The sequence below is a fragment of the Falco peregrinus genome, chromosome 5 (assembly GCF_023634155.1).
Source record: "Falco peregrinus isolate bFalPer1 chromosome 5, bFalPer1.pri, whole genome shotgun sequence".
In the NCBI taxonomy this organism is placed as follows: domain Eukaryota; kingdom Metazoa; phylum Chordata; class Aves; order Falconiformes; family Falconidae; genus Falco; species Falco peregrinus.
This window is the reverse complement of record NC_073725.1, coordinates 110,493,463-110,515,416: the sequence shown is the minus strand read 5'-3', so window position 1 is coordinate 110,515,416 and position 21,954 is coordinate 110,493,463. Positions and strand designations below refer to the sequence as shown.

Genomic DNA, 21,954 nt, shown 5'->3' with positions numbered 1-21,954 from the left:
CCCGAGGGCTCCGAGCCGCCGGCGGGGCCCCTTCCCCAGCGAGGGACGTGCGAGTCCACGGCCGGGGCGGCGGGGCTGGGCCCCCCGAGGGGAGCCGGCCCTGGGGGCGGGCGGCCTGGGCAGGTGGCGGGGCGGTCCCCGGGGGTGGCTCCGTGCGTCCCCCCACTCCGGCCGGGTGGCTCCCTCGCGAGGGGACGGGGACGGGGATGGGGACGAGGACGGGCCCGGGGCTGCCCTCCGAAGGGGCTAGCGCTTGTTTGGGTGTCTGCTCTCCCGCGGCGGGCAGAAAGGCTAATTTGCTTTCTGTGGCAGGGGATCAAATGCTCTGCTGTAACCTCTCGCTTCCAGGTACTCGCCCGCCCCGGCCCCTTCCTTCCTCCGCAGCCCCTCCCGCGCCCTCCCCCGCAGCGCTGACAGCCCCGCCGGGGCCGGCGGTATAATAGGCCGCTGCCCGCCGTCCCGGGGCGGAGAGACGCTCCCCGGTGCCGCGCCCCGCGTGCATGCGGCGGTAACGGCTTCGGCCCGCCGCGCTGCTCAGGGCGGTCCAGGGCCACTCGCACTGGGGGGGCCGCGCCGGGCCCGGCCCGCAGGGGCAGGGGCAGGGTAGGGGGCGGCGGCGGGGCGATGGGCAGAGCGCCCGCGGGACGCCCCGCTGCCCGGCTGCCAGCAGCGCCGGCCGGGGGGCTGCGCTAGGGCGGCCCGGCGGCCGGGGCTCCCCCCCCCGCCCCGGCCCGGGCGGCGGCGAGGATGCAGCACCCGCTGGAGCTGGGGGCCGCGCACTACTTCCCGGCCGAAGCCTTCCCCGACCACCGCTCGCACCGCTACCGCAGCTTCATGATAGAGGAGATCCTCACCGACCCCCCGGAGGCCAAGGGGGCCGCGCAGGCCGGGGAGCTGCTCAAGTTCGGGGTGCAGGCTCTGCTCTCCGCCCGGCCGTACCACAACCACCTCGGTACGTCCCCGGGGGGGGGGGAAGCCCCCCCGCCCCGAGCCCCGAGGGCTCCCGCGGCTGGGGGGGAGCGGGCTGCGGGAGCGGGGCGGCCAGGCGGGGAGGCGATCCCGCCGGGGCGCCGCAGCGCGTTTTAGAGCCGGTCCCTTTGAAGAAAACCTCGTGAATTTTGCCTAAAACGCCGCCGCCGGGCTATGCCGGCCGCGCGCGGGGCCGGCGGTGCTGGCCGTGCCCGGGAGGCTCCTGGCCCGCGGCCGGGCGCTGCCCCGGGCTCGGATGGGGAAAGCGGCTCCGGGGCTCGGACGCCGCTTGCACAAACTGGCCGCTGAATTTCACGGGGAGACCGTTGTCGTTGAGCTTTACCCCCGCGTTTTTGGATGAGGCGTGGATTGCTGGAGCCTGAGGCAGTGGGGTGTATTATCTGTGCGGCTGCAAGAGGCGGCACAGTGCTCTGCGGACACAGATTTAGCTAGAAACCCAACAGATATTTATATTTTATATATTATTTTCTCTATATAACGCATTTATATATAGATAGATTTATTTAAAGCGGGAGCCAGCGTGCTCTACCCAGTCTGATATAGTATTGAGGACAAATGCAGTGCATTAACGGCATAGTTTTGTTGTTTGGTTTTTTTAACACCAATATTTAAAAAATTATAAACGCCAGTATTTAGTGTGTGCTCGCGAAAGCTTTCATTTCCCAAGCCATCTTCATCTGCGGAGACATCGCTCTTTATCTATAGAAACGAACAATTTCTTGTTCTGCTTTTAACAGAGAAAGGAAAGCGTGGCGCCTCGTAACAAGGGAGCACGTTAGATATGTTAGAATATCTGGAAATGAGTATTATCTTCAAGACGGGCAGAACTATTTGAAATGGTGGACCAGATAAAAGGCTCTTTATAGCCCTCATGGCTCAGCTCCCGCCGCGTTCAGCCGGGGCAGGATCAGGCCCTGGGAGGAGCTGAGGCAATTTCTGCTTAGGCCGAGCGGCGGGAGCCTGCAGAGGCGCCTCTGAAAGTCCCTCTCGGGCCACCGGGCTTGTTCTCTCTCGCCTGTGTTGGCGGGGAGCGCCGGGCAAGCAGGCCCGGGGGCTGCGGAGCAGCGCGGGGTCCGCGGGCCCGGCCAGGGGAGAGCCGAGCCGCGCCGGGCCGGGCAGGGGAGAGCCGAGGCGAGCAGAGCCGCGCCGTGCCGTGCCGGGGAGAGCCGACCCGCGCCGCGGAGCGGCCCCATCCCGCCGGGGAGCGAGGTGGCTGCGTGGCCGCGGCTTGGGCCGAGAGCGGCACGGACGTGCCTGCAGCAGCATCCTCGGGGATAGAGACGCTCCGTTTTGAAACTTTCCCTGTCCTGTCCCCGGGTGCGTCTTCATAGCAAAATCCTGGGGCTGCGGTTCACGGAGAGGGATATAGGTTGTTCCTCGGTCGAAAGTGTCCTGAAAGCTGCTGGGGAGGGAAACTCGGGACCGTGACCGGATCCCCCAGCTGTCGGGTGGCACTGGAGGGAACGCTTTTCGGTTGGTTTAAACTATTTTCTCTTGTAACCGCCCGAGTCATTCAGCAATTAGCAGCTGCCGGTTGAAGGGTAAAACGTGACCCTGTACCGCGGAGGCGGCGGAGTCGAGTGGCACCCGGGCAGGGTCGGCCCCGACACGCGCCCCGGGGGTCCCGCACCCGGCCGGCTCCGCTCCGCCTCGCTGCGTCGTTGCCGAGAAAGGAGAAGGGCCGGGGGTTCCTTGCAGGCCTGATCCCCGGGGAAACCGAGGCTCCCTGCAGCCCCAGGGGTCCCGGGGGCTGCCCGACGCTGACGGCCCCTCTCTCCCGCAGCGGTGCTGAAGGCGGAGCCGGCCGCCGTGTTCAAGTTCCCGCTGGCTCCCTTGGGGTGCTCGGGGCTGGGCTCGGCGCTGCTGGCTGCCGGGTCGGGGCTGCAGGGCGGCTCCGCTTCGCCCCATCTCCCGCTGGAGCTGCACCTCCGCGGCAAGCTGGAGCCGGCCCCCCCGGAGCCGGGCAGCAAGGCCAAGAAAGGGCGCCGCAGCCGCACCGTCTTCACCGAGCTGCAGCTCATGGGGCTGGAGAAGCGCTTCGAGAAGCAGAAATACCTCTCCACGCCCGACAGGTAGGCGATGCCGCACACTCCGGACCGGGGGCGGGACGGGACGGGAGGGGATGGGGGCTCGTTTTTCCTCAAAAAGAAGGAAAGCTGCAAAGGAGGAAAGCTGCCAGCCGAGACGAAAACTGCCGGGGCTCACCGCCTCTCTCTCTCTCGTCCGCAGAATAGACCTGGCCGAATCGCTGGGGCTCAGCCAGCTCCAGGTGAAAACCTGGTACCAGAACAGGCGCATGAAATGGAAGAAAATAGTAAGTGCCCGAGTCCGCCCCTTCTGCGCACTGCACCGCGCCGGGTCCGCGCCCCGCCGGGGAACGGAGGCCCGCGGGCTCGTCCTTCTGCATGTCGGCCCTGGCCAAATCATAACAATAATAATCACAATAATAACGCGGCTCGGTCCCCGGGTGCGGAGGGCGACAGGCGCAGGCCGGGAGAAGCCGCTTCGGCAGCCGCGGTGCGGCCCGGACGCCGTGCTTTGCTCCAGGGGACGGGGGAGAGGGAGGTTCCTCTCGCCTCGGGCTGATGGCAGCACGGTTTCACCGGGGTGCCCCCCTCCTCGCCTCGCAGGTGTTGCAGGGGGGCGGCCTGGAGTCCCCCACCAAGCCCAAGGGTCGCCCCAAGAAGAACTCCATCCCAAGCAGCGAGCAGCTCTCTGAGCAGGAGCGAGCCCGGGACGCCGAGAAGCCGCCCGAGAGCCTGGGCTCGCCGGCCGAGGTCGGCCAGGAGGAGTGAGGGTGATCGCCCGGCCCCACCGCCGCCGGCCCCGGCCGCCCCCGGGGCGCTGCCCGCCGAGCCCGCCGCCGGCCCCGCACCTCTCCGCCCCGCCCGCGGCGGCCCGGGCTAGCGGACGGAGGGCGGCACGGTCAGAGGCTGCGGTCGTCTTCGGTCTCCGGTGAACTGGGCGTTTTGGTCGGTCGCGTCCCCATTTCCCCCCTACCCCACCCCGCCCCGCCGCTCCTCTCCGCGCCTGCGGAGCGCTGCGCCACGGACGCTGTGTTGTGCGACGGCCCGGAGGGGCCAGGACACTGGATCCCACCTTTCACATCTACTCGCTGTCTAAAACCCTGTGGTGCCCCTAGTTATTCGAAAACTGCATTTTATGTTCGGTTTTATTAATGCGAAGATATTTACTTGATTTCAATAAAGTATTTTATGAACTATTGCTCGGAGTAACCTAGTGCTTTTGAAATTTTTTTTTTTTTCTTCCCACGGAGGCAGGTTAGAGATTCGAATCCAAGTTCGCAGGCGGATCTGCAAGGACGGAACAAAGTGCGGTGCTGTCCCGGCCGGTCCCGGGGCGGATTCTCCCATCGTTTTCCCTGACGGCTCGGCCTGCCTGTGGCCGGGAGAGGCACGGCTCGCAGTCTTTGCTGGGGCCAATTTGGATCCTTTCGCCTTTTAAAGATACATTAATCGCTATCCAATAACTTCATTAGATTCCCCTCTGTTAATCCGAAATCATGATTTATTTTTTTTTTTAAACGCGGCCGGGGCAGCGTGGAGCAGGGTGTCCGACGGCATCGGGCGCTGAGCGGCTTTGAGCGAGCACTTCCCGATGGGCAGCACGGCCGAACCCGCACTGCCGGCCCCTGTGGCCCGCACGGAGCCCGCACGGCCCGGCCGGGGGGTGGCCAGGCCCGGCGCCGCTGCTCTCCCGGGCTCCTTGGGAACTTCTGCGACGTAGCACGAAATCGTGCGGTTTGCTTTTTTACTTTTTTTTTTTCTTACTTGTTTTCCCCGAGTCCCTGCTGTACATTTTCCATCGAGATACCAAATTATAGAGCATCTACCGAGACATGCAATTACCGCCGTCCCGCTAAAAAACAAAAGGACCGCAGAGAACGGCGAGGGGCAGAGAGCGAGGGGAGCGGGGCCGGCGGTGCTGCGCGGTGCTGCGAGGCTGTGGAAGTGACCGGCGGGCGGGCGCGGATCGGCGGGGCAGGGCCGGGGGCCCGTTCTGAGCCCCCGCTGCAGGGATGCCAGTTAGGCGGGCCTCCCGATTAAAGGTGGTAATTAGCAGCCATGGGCTCTGGGGCTTGTCGGTGCCTCCCTCCCCGCCCCCAGGGGTGCCCCAAAGGCAGGTTACGACGGCGGTGCTGGGACGCCCCGTCTCCGGGGCGGTAGGTCCACCTCTAACGTGGCACAGCCCCGCGCTGGAGCCGGCTGTCGGTAACGCCTCCAGCCCTCGCTACCGGCACGGAACGGCCGCGTCCCGGCGGGAGAGGAGCCGCGCTAGCAAGATTTACGAGCTTTAATTAAAAATCGCCTCGAGCCTGCCAGCTCCCAGCCTGCCACCGGTGAAGCCCTCGGCGGGCGCCGAGGTGAAGCCGCGCTGAAGGCATCCGGTTCCTGGCACGGTCGTTCCCAGTTTTCCTCGTTTGCCGTTTCGCCACGCTCCAGGGTCCGGACCTACTGCCGCGAGGGGTGAGGAGGGGAGCGGAGGGTCGGCGGGTACCTCGGCCCCGCTTGGGGGATGCTCGGGGGTGGCTTCCTCAATCCCAGGTTAAATAAACTGCCGGGATGAGTGATGGGCTGTTTGTAAGCACAGGATACGGCCCTTGCAACAGGAAGCAAGCTCATATTCTTACACGAAAAATGACTTATTTCAAACGAAATGCTTGTTTAAATATATGTTTTATTTAACCTGGGGATAAGGATTGACGCTGGGGAGGGGGAAGGCGGCGGTGGCGCAGATGGAGGGTCGGGCAGAGCCCGGGCGGGCTGCGGGGTCCCCCGGCGCGGGCAGGGCACGGCGGGTGTTGGACTTTGTCGCTTTATTTCATTTTTGGCTATTGTTTCTGGTTAGGTTACAGGCTGACGACTTCAGTGCACGTGAAAACAGCAGCCGTTTTTAATTAAAAGGTAGATTCACTGACGCATTAACCTAAATTAACAGAATGACAAGCTGCGTCCATCACCCATGCTAAAGAGATTTGGAAAGAGTAGGCGTCGGTTATTACTATCGTGCTTATGATATAATGTTAATATTTTCTTTTCACATTTGAGTAAGTGGCGGACAAGTGATTATTTTTCGCAGACCATAAAGCGATTATTTTTCACAGATCATAAAGGCATTAAATAAGGAAAGTGATTTTAGTGTGTGGTGGTTTTTTGCGTTGGTTTTTTCTTTCTCTCCTAGGCAGCGAGAGAGAAATGCAAGGAGGGGTCTCGGCAGGCTTGGGGCTGCACGTTGCTGCGGAGCCGGGGCCGCGCAGCGAGGACCGGCCTGGCCCGGGGCTGGGGGCTGCTCCCGGGGCGGCTGGGGCTCCCTCCGGCCACCGCCCCTCGCTCACCGCCCCTTGCTGCCCCGATTCCCGGGAGCGCCGGGCTGGCGGCGGGCGCCCGGGGCAGTGCAGGCTGCGCACCCGCGCAGGGGCGTCTCGCCGGGGCTCGGGCACCGGCCGCTTCGCGCTTCCCGGAGGATCCAGCGGAAAATGTTTCTCCTCTGCCGGCCCCCGGTAGGAAAAGCCCCGCCGGGCGCTCGGGGGGGCTTCCCTCGCCCCTTGGCCGATGCCCGAGAGCCGCCCCCGGCGTGGTGCTGCTCGCGGGGGTCTCAGCCGGCCGGGGTCTCCCCGGCCCTCCGCCTGCCATCTGCCGCCCAGCGTTCCCCTCCGGCAGGTCAGCCCGGGTGGGAGCCGGGGGCCGGGTGGGAGCCGGGGACCGGGTGGGAGCCGTGGGTCGAGTGGGAGCCGGGGGCCGGGCCCCAGGCGGCGGCCAGCAGGGCGGGCACCGCGCTCCCCCCGCGGGACACGGCCAGGCGGGCCGGGCTGTGCTCACGCTGTTGGTAAGCAAACCCCAGCGAGTATATTTGGACGTGTAAACACTCTATGAATGAAAACACTGTACCTCCAGCAGCGCACCGTGACCTCTGCTTTAATGGGCTCCATGCTTGTAGCCGCCAGCCTAGAAACATTTTTTGGTAGTAACAGCTTTAATGGCCAACTTTGGCCTTGGAAGCAGCCGGTTACAGTGTGGAGGGCGCGTGTGCTGAGCCGAGGGGCCCTCCCTGCTCTGTCACCGATGCTAGTAAAGCCCAAAGTCCTCTCAGTCACATGGGAAGTCTGTTAGAAGTAGCTGACAATATACCTGACCAGTGGTTTTTTGCTTGTAAAACACTTTTTTTTTTTTTTTGTAACTTATTCTCTCTTTTAATGAGTTTCTGTATTATTTATTGTTAAAGTTTAGTTTCCGCAGGGTAGGCTGCCTGTTGGGCTGGCTGGGGTGGCACTGCTCCTCAGTGACAGCAGCTCAGAGCTGGGAGCAGAGGGGTCCCAGCGAGGTGTCACCTCTTAGAAAAGCAAAGGCCACTGGCTATCGGTGACAGTCCTCCCAATGCCTTCTGGTAATGTCCGAGTGCATTCACAAACAGGACTTCAAACCTTGACCAGCATCAGTAACCTTCATGGGGCAGTAAGCACCTACAAGGAAATTACAGCAGGCCTCACCAGCACATGGGTTTGGTGCTGATGGATAGTTTTTGTTGGTGCAGCATAATTGCTTTATTTTCTAATTTCCTTTCACAGCTGTAATGGACCAGTGCGGATGCTGTTAGGCTGTGATGGGTGATACCCACATTCGTACTTCAGCATGAAGACACAGGAGAGCTGTGTCAGCCCAGACACTCAGAGGTGTCTGACAAGAGCCCTGGGGAAGATCTGGGTGACTTTCTTCAGTGCTGTGATTTCTCCTCAGTTCTGCCTGCAGGAATAATCTCACTCTGGAGCACCCCAAAGCACAGCTGCCAGAAAAGCTGCCCCCTGCCTCAAGGGTCCTTTGCCAGTGCTGTATAATTCTGGGGCCAATAAAGCATACTTGTAGCTAATACACCTGGTGTTTATTCCCTTTTCTGTAAATAAGTAAGCTGTATTGGTATAACACATTTATTCTGGCAGAAATGCATTCATGTTAGGGAATTCTACCATTTAAATTACACCAGTACAGGTAAAACAGCATATGTTTTCTCTGTAAACAAGGTAGAAGGGTGTAGACTGAGGGCTGGAAAAGCAGCACCAAAAGTGGGTTCTTCCCATGTTTGAATGCTAATAGGGTCACAGTTAATCGGCAAACATTATGATGATTTTCTCAACAAAAATCCATTCAGATGAGTTTCCAATTCAAACACCCTAAATGCCCTTTTTATGAAGCATCTCAGGGAAACTGAAGAAACGTTCTGCATTTTCGTCAATGTCAATTTAAATATAGCTCCATGGAGCGGTAGGATTCTAAGACTGATGACATGGTGTTTACATCGAGGTAAAAGTGCAGGAGTGCTTGTTCCAGCAGGGATGGATTGGATGTTGTGCCAGTGTTGTGAGGGGATGTCCCGCTGCTGGGGTGAGCAGCCGTGCATCGATTCTCTGCTCTGCACCTGCAAGGCAAGTAGACATCTGCTGAGCTCTTCTGAAAGAAAAATTGTTCCTAGAGCAACACATTATGGATACTCCCCATCAAAAAAAACCCGGAAACTTGGTCGTGATGCTGCCCTTTCCCCTCTGGAAGTTTTGGGGTGGGGAACTATGGAGAGGATGGAGGGGGATGTGGGATGCATGGGGGAGTACTGAGGGGTGCGGAGGATTGTGATGGGAGGGTGGAGGAGAGTGTGGGATGATGCAAGAGTGTGTGTGGGAGAGGCACAGTGAGTGGGAGATGGTATCAAGGGATGTGGAGGGGTGTGAGGGGTGAATACGTGATGCAGGGTGAGTGTGTGTGGATGCAGGGATGATGAGTGGAGATGTGAGGGTGATGGGTGGGGAAGCTGGAGGGAGATGCAGGGAGGATGGAGGAGTAGGGGGTGGGATGCAGGGGTTTTGAAGGGATGCAGGGAGGATGGAGGAGGATGCTGCAGGTAGCTGCAGCCTGCACCCCCCAGGCACTAATAAAATACACCACCTAGTACTGTGTGCACTCAGTGCATGCTGAGATGAAGCTGGGGTGGGTTAAGCCTCCTTGGACCTGGGGAGAAAAAAGTTAACACCTATCTGGGATTTTTTATCACCATATTGGATAAAAATATAATCAATATGATTTACTGATTTCAGTTAATTTCTCTAAGGATCATCAACTAGCATGTGAAGTACTGTTATTAGATGTTTGTCTTAATCCAAAATGTTAGATTGAAGTCATTAAGTGTTTGGTTGTTTCAGCTGACTGGTATAGTAGATAAAATCTAAATGCTGAGTGCCGTATTCCATGAAATTTGTCTGGGTAATGTGTAAACGAGGTTCAGGGCAAGTTCGCATTAAACATGCTAACATGGCTCTTGATGCTATTATCTCTGCTTGGCTAAACTTTTCTATGAAATCTATAGGAAATTTGCCAGAACTGAGGCTCTGGGATATGGATGGTTACCTTTAATGAAATTGGCGATGACTGTTGCATCAGTAGGCAGTGGGTTTCACAGCATACGTTAAAAGTACATGCTCTTATCCACGCAGCTTTGTGTTGATGGAAAAAGTCACAATCAGTGTCTTGTATGGGTTCATCAGTTTACAGAGTTCATTAAAACAAGATTATGTATAAAATGGTTTCTTCCTCTGCAAGATCCTCAAATCCATTGTTTATACTGCACCTATATTAGCAAACTGCAAAAATAAGCTTGTAGTGTTTCTAAACAATATTTTTTTTAGGATGGGAATATGGAAACTTTCCAGAACTGAAATGGCATATAAGCCAAATGAGTAAAAGAAGATGGATCTCTGTCTAAAGTTTGAGTATTAGCTGGAATGAGAAGATTTCATTTTTTCGACACAATTTTCCCCCCAGATAGTTAATTTAAAGAGTGTTAGGCAGTGTACATTCACTCTCCAAATAGATATTGAAGTTAGTGGATTATGTCTAAATGGATAGTACTGTTGAAGGAGGAAACCCTTGAGTTAGTGTTAAAGAGATTGCCTGCTGAGCTCAAGTGCAGATAGGCTTAAAGCTTCCTTTTTCATTCATACTCAAAAGTTACTCAGGCAAGACTTGCAGTGAAAAATTATGCTAAAAACTTATGACAGTGGTATCCAGCCTGATACTTCCTAGCTGCTAGCCTAAAAGCTTGCTTGCTTATGCAGGATGCCTAGACCTCAGTGACATTCCATGACGACAAAGAAAATAAAGGGTAAACAGAGCCTGGAAGAGAATAGTCAGATGTGCAGTAGTTATTCATACACTGAAAACTGCCTGTCCTAGGAACTTTGACGTCTTTCTGAAGACACAGTATTACAATAACCGGGAGAAAGAGACTCCCAGACACTACACTGGGCCATTTTACAGAAATTAAAGCACAAAACTCCAACTCCCAAACTTGTGGTTTGTGTAGTACGAATATTATGTCAGGGAAGTGTTCTGGGTAAAAATCTACATATGGCAGTAGATCTCGCAAAATGCAAGTCAAACTTCAGCTGGCAAGGAAGGTTCTCTCAAAATACATTTTTTTTTTCATCATGGTAAGATCTGTGAGGGAGAAGCTGGCTGTTCAGTTTGAGCTAACAGGCTTTTTCCTTCTCTGCTGCTTGACTGATTACAAGGTCTTAGAGGGATTCCACAGGATTAATGCTGCTAAGCAAACTTTCTGAGGTATTTACTAAAGTTTAAACACCAGTATTTAAGAATTTAACATAAACCTAAATAATTTCACATTATGTTCCCCCTTAATTGCATAATTTGCTGAAATATGGAAGTAACACCTTGTCTAAATTAAAATTGCTTTTAATGGATGTTTTACTTTCTTTAAAAGTGAGAGCTGGGTTGCTGAATATTCCCATCTCTTAAGCAGAAATTCTCATAAGGCCTGTTCAATCAATGCAAAATGCAGGATTTTTGTGCCAGTCTGTGCACATGTTCAGAGCCTCCCTCCTCTCATTCTAGCTCTTTGAGGCTTATTACTGCCATAGGTAAGGTTTAAAGGGCACCGTAATGTTTTATGAATTCTGTGGTGTGCTGTGAAATTTCCGCATTAATGAGTGTGGAAATATTTCCTATTCAGATTTTGCACTGTTAATTGTAGAAGTCACAGAGTACTGCTTGTGCCCTGGTCAGATGGCGTTTCTCACTGGCTAGGTGTTAGTGTACAGACCACGCACGTAATAGTGGAACATACCACCTTAAGCTCAGTGGTTATTTGAAATTAAAATTCATTCTTCACTAGTATTTGTACTATTAAAATACAAGTGCTCAAATATTTGCAGAAAGCAAATGTAAAGCAGTTCTAAATATGGATGAATTTGCTTCTGAATTTTAATGAATATTTGCAGATTTTTGGCTAAGCTGTCACGTATGTGTCTATGGGACAGAAGGCTTGTAAATGCCAGTGCTTTACACTTACCAGTGTGTAAATTGCAGCTAAGCCCACCAATTTAACTTTTATATCCTTAGTTGAAAGGGAAAAATACAGCCTAGTTTGAAAAAAACAAAACCAAAACACTTCAAAGAAATACATAGAACATCAGAAGCTTTAGATAAACACATAAATTAGTGGTCTGTAGCCTTCACTGGCTTGCGGGTGAAAAGTAAGTAGTATGTAGTTTAACTCATTTACAGCAAGCGCAAGCAGTACCCAAGGGTTGAAGGGGAAGCGTGTTGCCCAGCACCGCTCAGGAAGAGTTCTGTGAGTCAAGATCTCTCCTTGTGGTTCTAAAGAACTCGTTCTCTGGGTGGAAGCTAAGGAATTTGCAACGGTTTTCACAAAAAGTCATTTTAGCCAAATTTTCTATTTTCAGTGTGAAAACAGGCTCAGTGTGAGCAGGACTCAGGAAAGAGTATTTGGTTTCAAAGGGATGTAGTTTGTTAAGATTTGGAAAGCTCGGTAAGGCAAGTGATGTTGGGGGATGTGCTCCAGAGACAGTGCATGGCATCTTTCAGCCATCTCTCAGCCACCTTGATAGAGATAATTTCCTATTAATATTGCTGTTCTCTCATCCCTATTGGAACAGGAAATATCTGGATGGTAAAACCTTCACAGGTTTCCATGAGGATCTCTTGCCTGTATTTCTAATGCTTCAAATGCAAATGCAATAGAAATGTTGCTGGTGTAATTCCTGCTCTGGATTTCCAGAATTGCCTTTTGCTTTCACCATGTCTACAGAGCAAATACAGCCCAAGGGAACCAGGAGGTAACAAGCCCACTGAGCATGCATTGTATGAGTTGTCCTGCGTCAAGCTTTTGGGTGTCCAGAAATGCTGGATGTGTGGCCAAAGAAGCTGTAGATGAAGTGTAAGAGCGATGGTCTGCCGCCAAAAGCTGTAGTATTGGCAAGTGTGTTTGTGGCATTTGTGCGGTCAGAAACTCATACCTACTGTCTCCTCTACAGACTCGTGAATTCCTCTTCTCAAAAACGGTGATGTTTTCTGTTCTCCAGGCCTCTAAACACATAAAAGGCATTTGCTTGTTTCCTTGCTTTGCACGATTATGCAGGCAGAGTTTTATATATGCCTAGTTTTGAAATGACTGTGTTTTCCTTCTACCCGTTGATGTTTGTTCTTCCAGCAGAGCCCTTTTTACTGTGCTGTATAATATATTTTTTAGGTTTTGAAATTATGCTTAATTGTTACTTCAGAAGAGGATGCTTTTCAGAATGAAAAGCAGATTGTCATGAGGGTAAGGAAGAGATCTTTTTCATTTTTTGTGAGCTTCTTGCAGCCTTCACTCCATAAAATCATGTAACCTTTTGGGTCGTGCTTAACAAGGATGCGCATGGAAATGCTGCTCAGAAACATCGACAGGGCAACAAAAAAGCACCTCTGTGTTGTCTTGAGCTCTCATTAATAAATAAGTCCAGTGTATATTTAGGGTATATTTATACTATGTTAGTACTTAGGAGTTCCACTCAGACCAGGGTCCACGTTTCTGGGTGTTGCAATGTCAGATGGGTACAGTCATCCTATTGTGTTCTCTTTCTTGTATTGCAATCCTTATTCTTTATGAAGAGATTTATAAAAGCAACTGACATCCTGACAGAACTATTTATAACCATATTGTGATGGGATCTGTTGATTGAATATGGAAAAAAAAACCAGGAAGAAAAAGTATTTCTTTGTAACTAAAGTTTTTGATTCTGTACGGTTCCTCACAGTGTCTTCTCTCAGATGAGACAAACTCCAGAGATGTTATCCCTATATTAATTTGGAATAGTTATGTTTGGGTAGGATATGAAAATACTACCTTTATAACCAGAAAGCCCATAACTGGCGTTACCCAAAACTGGGTCAAAGACTGTGGCACATATTTGTGTTTTCTGCCCTATTAAAATGAAAAACCCCACCGTGTTTTCTTAGGCTTGGATGTAGGCACTCTACAAGGATCCTCTTCTTTGACCTTACGTTTACATATCTCACATTTTCCAGGTGCGTTTTCCCTGATGATATTTTTATTAGTGTATTCGTGGTAAACGTGTCCTTGAGCGTCCACAAAATCTGTCCAATATGCATTCTGTTACAGCATTCAATGCAGATGAAAGCTTCAAGGAAAAGCATAATTTCCAGGGTCAAAGATTTTATAAATAGAGCTGCTGTACCTGTGAGCTGCAGCTTCTCTTCCCAGGAAAGAACTGTAGGTTTAATCCTGGTTCCTTGATTTTAGAAAGAAATGAGAGGGTTGGAAATAACGATTGGTCTGGAATGGCATGAATACAAGTTTCATCCTTTTCATTTCTAATCAGAAGTATTTTTCCCTACACTGCCCAAGTTCTTGATTTGGGTCTGGCACAATGTTATTTGTTATATTCAGATCCCTCTAGTTTCTGCTGACATGTGAGAAAGAACCACTTTAATGATTAGAAGATGAGTAATGAGATAACTCCAGGGATTTTACGTTCCAGGTTACAGTCTCCCTCCTTCACTTCAACCCTTAATGATGTCAGTGTGTGCTGAAGCAACCACATTTTGGTGCCCCCCCCCCCCCCCCCCCCCCCCCCATCAAGAACAGCATTTACCTACAGAGAAGGGTGACAGAAAGGCAAATTTCCTGAGACTACAAGGACTGCAATAGTGGCTCAGCTCTGACCATGCGCTACAGTTGATAGCGGTCAGCAGCAGGGCTAGAAAAGGTTATGAAAAGAGGTAAGCAAACAGTGATGCTCCTCTATCTTGCAGTTGCACTTTACAGTCTTTTGTTGCTCAAGAATTTCCCGGGGCACAAGTGGATATGTATATTAGTCTCTAGTAGGCATTTCTTACATTTATTTGTCATTTTCAGCCAAGTTGTCCCTGGTATATGCCAGATTGTCAACAAGTTCTGTTATTGGTGCAATACGTGAAGAACTACTTCCTGTATTAAATCGCCACCTGATAATTCCGTTTGATATTTTTAGGTGACACGTTTTTATAAAGGTAATGGCCCCTTCTCTTTTTCCCCATGCAAATCTTTGTTTTATGGAGCTCTGCAATCATTTCCCTTGGCCTTTTCTGCCTTCCCTGCACGTCAGTCATACCCATTGAGCTATAGTGAGGTTCATCACACTCTTTGGTTTAAGATGCAGTGGGTTTAATTTCTAACTGAAGAGCATCAGTGACTACGTAGTCATGTACAGTGCTTCTTAAAGCAACAGCTGCTAACACGGACCCTTCTGGCTTGTGTTCCTCCATATATTTTATCAAGAGCTTTTTTAATTCCATGTCCATCCATGGAATCTTAAATCCCCTAGATCAGTGTTTTTGGAGTGAAACCCAGCCCTTGTGCTAGAATAACCCCTGCTCATGTAATCAGGTTGCCCTCTAATGGTTAGCTTTGATTCGGAGTGCTCTCAGGCTTGCTGATGGCTGGGGGAATATTTACTTTGATTCCTGCAGGAGAGTCCGAAATATTTTGCTCTACAAGGCTATGGTTCACGTGCTGGCTGGGCGATGGAGCTGTGCGTTACATGGCGGGAAAGGCGGGAGCCTCTTCAGAGGTTGTGGTTACAAGCCTGTTCATTTATAAAGCTGGTCTTAATTTCTTTTCATTAACTGTACATTTTAAGAGCTGGAATTCACTGATGTCAAAGTTTGTTATTGAAAAGTTTGTGTTGGCTGTTTAAAAAATAGGACTGAATACAGCTAGAATGGGAATTCCCATTGATTCTCATGAATTCCGAGATGTTTTCTGAAGTCAAATGGCACAAACCACTCCTCCCTCCTCAACCTACTGAAAGGGAGAAAAGAGGGAAAAAAAGAGTTTCTTGCCTGGGCAAATATGAGAAACCTTCCCTCCAAATGCTGGTAAAATGTTTTTATTTTAAACCTAGGTAATATGATACATTAAAAGACTGGTGAAGAAGATGGGAAATGTTTCCAAAATAGAATATTTTCCTGTTGACTGTTTAGTCCAGTGTTGTTTTGAGTGGAAATAGATTTCTGGGATCTGGCAGTGTCCTGTGTTCTCCGCAAATATATTCTAACTGCATTCAGGTAGCACATTCAGGTTGGTTTTTCTCAGAAGATGTAACTGAGGATCAGAATTTAAGGAAGACGACTGTGGTAGAGCTGAAGATAGTTTTCTCTGGTTGAGGGATAAACTGCAGGTAATACATCTGAATGTTTGACAATGATAAAAAAAAATACACCTATGTAAAACAAAATAAAGAAGAAAATATAATACAGAAGAAAATCCTGAAATAGTAGTAGCAAAACCCGAACCAAGTTTTTGAGCTTACAAAATGAAGGTAGTATCACAGGTGTTTATGAGACCCAAGCGTTTTTCTGTAATAAAACCACCTGAAGATCTATGACATTGAATTTTTTATCAGGTAGTGTACTAGCGTCCTTGAAGTTAATTTCAGTTTTGTCATGGGATTCAATGAGGCTAAGATTTTACCTACCAGATGTTAACACAAAAATCAGCCCCGATCCAAAATAAATGTAGATTCTTTTTAAAGTATGAAGACAAGCAAAATTCTTTGGAACAAGAAGAGAAGAAATAATATATAAGGACAGTTTTACCTTTCCTTACTTCTATATTATGCATGCTTTTTAAATAAGTTTCCCTACACCGTCCATGCACATTCATGCACACGCATGTAAAATGCAGCGGCAGGGGTAATGTAAAAATGACAACCGAGTACACTGAAAACTAATTTAATTCCTAAATTCTTTAAAGAGCATTTATTATACATTTAAATAAAGACAGAAACAATGGAGTTACCCTAGCAATCTGAGAGGCAAACTAAAAATGTTTTATTTTGCAATATGTGGGGTTTTTTTTGTACCTGATGGGAATATGTTTCTGCCTGCTTATGTATGGTGTGAGACTTTTTCAGAATTACGTCTACAGACCTCTGCATATTTATACATCATGTGAGATGTCTTATTCTGCTGGTAAAACTTTACTTGCCAGGTATGAAGCTGCTTGGAGACTATTTCTGTAGCAGATGAGGCATTAAGCCTGTTCAAACATGCTTACCTCCTCTCCTTGGTAAGCCACACTACCTCAGCAGATACTTGGAAAACCCAGGGTTGGCTTCCTTCATATTAGAAGACATCTGGTTTTGTATGTCTCATTTTATTAATGCTGAATACAGGAGTGGCCAAAAAATCGAAGCTTACTTGATTAATGCAGATGCAAAACTCAGGATAGTTCCAGCATTGCACCTGAAGATCTCAGTCTGTGGTCACCTCTGGGTGGAAGTATGGCCGCTTGTTAACCACTTGCAAGAGAATTATGCGGCAGCTTATGGTGTAGGCTGGAGTGGACACCACATATACTATAATTGCAGGGAGAAATTTTGATAGCACAAACTGACCTGGAGGCTGACATGTATGACGGGGCCAAGTAATGCCACCATAGGAGGTGGCAGGAGCCTGGGCTCGCTCTGCAGTCCATTTGCAATCTGTACATGAAGACCTTACCTGCAGAGGATTTGCACCCATGTGTCTTGGACACAGACTGGCATCAAATGTTGCAGAGGTTTCCTGTGGGGAGAGCTGGGTTTGGGACATCGGTCAACATGGCTGAGGTGATGCAATGGCAGAAGCTGCATTTAGGAGCCGTGCTGTTGCACTGAGATTGTGTTTGCATCCTGGAGTAAAATTTTTGACAGCAATACAGAGTACCTCGGATACTCTGCATGCCTTGGAGCAGGCACAAATGGAAATTTTGATGATCTGGAGCACCAACAGCCTTCACTCGTTTGCAAGTGTCCGGCCTTGTCTAGAGAAATGATACGTTGCTTCTAGGCTGGTAAGCTCGAACCCATGGATGTGAATGTTGTTTGGAGGTTAAAGGTAGCTGAAGGAAGGAATGAAGATAGCAGTGTGGTGCCTATTTTTATTTAATGGCCTGCATAAAATGTCTAGTCACTGTAAACCTCAGACTCACAGTGAAATTTTGCAGCACAGGGACCCCCCAAAGTGGTTCTGGGTATTAACGTATTAGAAAAGAAGGAAAGAGAAAAAAAAAACCAAACAAACGAGAAGAAGAGAGGAAAATGGCTCCCCAAGAGTCTAAAGTGGGATTCTGGTTTGTGTTGGATCCTTGTCCTGTAAGATTAGAGCACTCCGGTCCACCTGAAGGATCAAAAGTGTCCTTGAGCCCTTAAATAGATGACTTGGAAATACTTGAAATGTGTTTCATTTTATGGTAAGTTTAATGTTTCTAATCTCAGTGCAATTTACAATTACAATAAATATCACAAAAAATTAATGTGGCCACTTCAAATACAAAGGAACGGCAAAGTGTAATCTGAGAAAATTTTATCAACATGTAATTTCCTTAACAAAAACATCAATGTATCATTTCAGCATGCTGAGAAATATTTATCTTTTGGGACAGCAAAATCATTTGCAGAACGTTTTAACTGCTAAATAAATATTTTACTGGCAACTTCTGAGGCATCATAAATGCAGTCAATATAAACAAAGCAATGTGGAAACCAGCTCCAGCCTCGGTTCAAACGACGGTTGGCTAGTTCACGGCAACACAGGACTCTGGGATGCATTTGGCTGAGCCTCAGCGTTTGGAAAGATCCGATTTCTTCCTGCTATTATAAGCAAGTTTGCTTAGTTTATTTGGAAGTTCTGGCAGTGGGAGCCGCGGCGACCTTTTAGTACTAGTGATGCAAGTAGTTAGCATTTAACGGAAACCTTTATTATAGTAGTTAAATTTTATTTTTTTAATTGAATCCAGCCAGTGCTCATGAAAAACATGGGATTTGCAGCCCTGGAGGCAGAAGTTGTCTGCTTGGCTATGGAACAAGAACATCAAGGTTGTGGTGGATTGAACTTCCTTGTGGGCCCTGGCCAACATGCTTCACCATGTCGTTCTGATGTCCGTGACATCCAGACGCTCTTCTCTGACTGCCCAACTGAGATGGCACTTTTAAGGGCGGTTTCAAAAATTTGCATCTCTCCTCTGGAAATAGAGAAGACTTGTTCCACCGTGCAGCTGAAGAATTATACTTCTTTCTGGGACAGTCGCTGCTGTCCTTATTTCCAAGGATGACATCAAATCCGAGACTTAGCTTTCTTTTTTGTATTGTTATTACTTAGCACTTGCCATCTTTAAAGTGGTATTTTTTACCTAAGCTGGATGATAACTCTCTGTTTTCCAGTACAGCTGCTCATTTTGATTTGTGTGTTGTTATTTGTGTCTAGTATGGAATAGTATCATACTTCATTGAATATTTACTGAAAAGTGTTTAAAATAGTCCAATGGCTATAAACATGTAAATGTTTATCCATATTACACGTAAATGTAATTTCTTAAGAGGTTTCTGTCAGCAGTCATTAGCTTCAGTGATTTATTGGTTTCCTGTCTGTTTTGATTGAGTTTTCAACCTGCTTATTCAAATGTCTCTGTTAAGCAAGTAAATTTTCAGGTTGTAATAATTGGATGTCCTTTTTCTAAACTTTGGAAGAGATTACTTGCTGAGACTTTTGTCTTTATTAATTTAGCTTCTCAGATTGTTTTATTTGCTTGCAAAAGACTCATAGCTCCCAGAGGTTAATTTAAAAATTGTTTTGTTTTTAAATAACTTAATACATAGTTATTTAAATAGTGGTTTAGAAATGTGAATAAATAAATATTCATTAGGTAGCTTGATGTACCCTCAACTCATCTAGTCACAAGGAATTTATTATTGTGATTTGGCTTCTGACAGTACTTCAAGAGTTCTGTCATTGTAAGGATTCTTAGCACATTCATCTCCCACTTCTGGGGCCATGTTTTAGTATGCGAAGCTGGAACAGTAGCAAAAAGAACACAATTTTTAAGTATGAGGTAGTCGTTTCACAGTGAAGTTTGGCCTTTGTCACATGTCAACAGCAAGGTTCTTTAAAATGTATTGGTAGAAAATTGGAGAGGAGATGGTCTAAGAGGTACTTCCAGGCCACCAGTGTCATCCTTGCCCAGATTATGAGTGACCAGTTGAAAATGAGTGTTCTCTGCAAAAGTGTTCGAATTCACACATCTAATTAAAGTCCACGTGGGTCTAGCTGGAAACTTGTTAGCCTCCCTTGGAAAGGGGGAGGGTGGAAGTTGCTCTGCTAGCTGCAGCTGGGGATCAAGGATTTAGTTAAGGCACTTTGTCTGAGAGGTATTTCATTGGTAAGTAGAGGGCTTCAGCCTCTTCTACATATCTGTTGTGGCATTTGGTGCATGCCTTACTCCTCCATCCCAAGGATGTGGAACTTCCCTAGTTTATCCATCTATCTGACCTGTATTACATGTTAGAGTTACTGTTTAATCTTGCTTTTTTAATAAAGCTGTAGCCTTCCCTACTAAGGGGAGGGAAACGAAGAGGATTAACAAAGTCCTTTTGCCCTTCAGGAATGAGCATAGACCTCAGCTCCCAGAAGATGAGGATTTTGAGCTGGTTAGCTGAAAAATGGAAAACCAAACACCTGTGTGGGAGAGGCATGCCACTGCTGAGCCATCTGCATCCCACCTGTTAATTGCCTTAATTGGGGTGAGTTTGGGAACACAGTCTTAGAGCTAATATCCATCAGGTAAGGGAGTGGAGACCAAGATACGGATTGTAATTGAACCAGTTTGTAATTGAACCAGTTTGTAATTATCCCAAAGGAAGTCACTGGCTTTAACAACTCTGAGTGTATTTGTAAGTGGAGGTTTCTCCTTTCCCATGCTCCTTGGGATGGAATATCACAGAGTCAGAGAGAACCGGCTGGTGACACCAAGGAAGAGCTTGCTGGCAGCTGTGGTAAGGACGGTCCAGCTGAACGTGAGGATGTGGAAACCAGCTAGACGGCATCTTGAGTGTTCTGCAGGCCAGGGAGGGGGGCTGGGACTGTTTTGACTCTGTGACTCTGTTGTACATCTGTGTATGCCTACATGTGTGTTATAATAATGGATAACACATTTGTCCGCCATCTGAGCGAATACTTAGAGTTTTCAGAGCTATGAGTGAGCTGGGGTAACTTTACCTTTTGTATGGGACATAGCTCGATCTAATTCATGAGGTGTTAAATGTCTACCACAGACTCTTGTTGTTTAGATTTTTTGTTTTAGTAATATACTTAAGGGATAAAAAAAAGTCCCTTTTTTTTTTTTTTATAGCAGCACACTTATTTTAAGGAGTGATCAGTTGCCCCCAGTATTTGAAGCATGATTAAAAACATCAGAAGAATGCTGTATCTTCCAGGGAAAGATGAACATATATTTATTTCACTTATTATGCATCTTTCAGATGTGACTGGGAAATACATTCTTATGTTCATAATTGGGTATAAAAACAGAGGCAAGAGTTTATTCAGTCCAAAAATCCATTTAAATAGTATATGTTGCTAGAGTTTCTTGGTAGTAACTGCAATTTAATCCTTGTTTAAAAGGATATTTTTGATTAATTGAACACACAGGAAGAAGCCGATAATACTGTTCCTCACAAAAGAAACAGCTATTTTTAGGCATTTGCTTAAATTTTAGTTTGCTTTGTTCCTGTAAAATCTCATTCTTTACCTTGGCAAAAATCCCATTTTAAAAGCACAGTCTAAAGTTCTGGGACTTCAGCAGGGCTATGGATTTTGCACATGCTTAAAGGGCTTGGCTGGGTAAGTTTTGAGAACGGTTTTTACAGAACGGTAGAAAATTGTTGCACTTTTTGCCTTTACAGGATTTTGGATGACATTTAGAGCTAGCTCTGCTTTATTAAAGAACAGTTGGGTGATATATGTGATTTAGATTTAATGCAAATTACCATATAGGAGATTCTGGTAATTGGATTTAATGGAATGGTGTTACTGTTTCAGATAATTTGAGGGTTAATGTTTATTGTAACTGCTGGGAAAGATAAATCTATTTTCTTTAAGAAATGGTATTTACATGTCTTAACAGCTTGAGTTTCAGCTGTTCTTTTCATTTCATACTACCTTTATTCAGTAGGACTAGGAAATAGGTACAGAAAATGAAGTATGCATGTGCATACAGGTTAGCCAATGTATTATTATTACCATCTAAACATCTGACTGCAGCTTCTGGGAAGTAAACTGACAGAACTCCACATATTTTTCCCGTGAAACAAACTATTTGCAAAGTTGGAGAGAATGGTGAAGAATTTGCATCATTTAAAAATGATGGCTTTGTGTGCTACCTAAATCTGGAGGATTTGATTTTTGGGGCATAAATATGTTGATCTTCTGATACTGCTGGGTACATTTTTTTTTTTTTTGGCTTTTGTCCTTCAAATCTTCTATAATGCGTAGGTTGGTACCTGTTGACTGCAGCTCCCTGCAAACACAGCTACGCCAGGGACCTGGCTATAGCAAGGTCTCTGTTGTTTGCAAAGTGGAACAAAAAGGATATAGAATTTGGATGTATCCTTTCTTCCAAGCTCCTTGTTTATGCAGAAAAGACAAGCTTTTATCTTTTAATAAAGTTTTATGTTGCTGTTAATATTTTAAGGGCATCTGCTTAGAAAAGAATCAACTAAGGAATTGAAGGTGTGGGGCACTTGTTTTTGAGCCTGTTATTTAGCCTGCAGACAGGACTGGTTTT

At 48.1% G+C, this 21,954-nt stretch overlaps 1 protein-coding gene across 1 annotated transcript; it reads left to right on the top strand.

Annotated features, from left to right (window-relative positions):
* Positions 1-601: 601 nt before the first annotated feature.
* Positions 602-4,138, top strand: BARX1 (BARX homeobox 1). Its single transcript, XM_005232412.3, has 4 exons — positions 602-952; positions 2,774-3,062; positions 3,220-3,304; positions 3,621-4,138. The coding sequence occupies exons 1-4, from the start codon at positions 748-750 to the stop codon at positions 3,783-3,785; spliced, it is 744 nt and encodes a 247-aa protein (XP_005232469.2). The 5' UTR covers positions 602-747; the 3' UTR covers positions 3,786-4,138.
* Positions 4,139-21,954: the final 17,816 nt, after the last annotated feature.

Excerpts from the sequence above, each read along its gene's own strand:
- BARX1 (XM_005232412.3), top strand. The coding sequence starts at position 748 with ATGCAGCACCCGCTGGAGCTGGGGGCCGCGCACTACTTCCCGGCCGAA. Across the intron at positions 953-2,773 it reads GCCGTACCACAACCACCTCG|CGGTGCTGAAGGCGGAGCCG; the intron begins GTACGTCCCCGG and ends TCTCTCCCGCAG. Across the intron at positions 3,305-3,620 it reads GCATGAAATGGAAGAAAATA|GTGTTGCAGGGGGGCGGCCT; the intron begins GTAAGTGCCCGA and ends CTCGCCTCGCAG.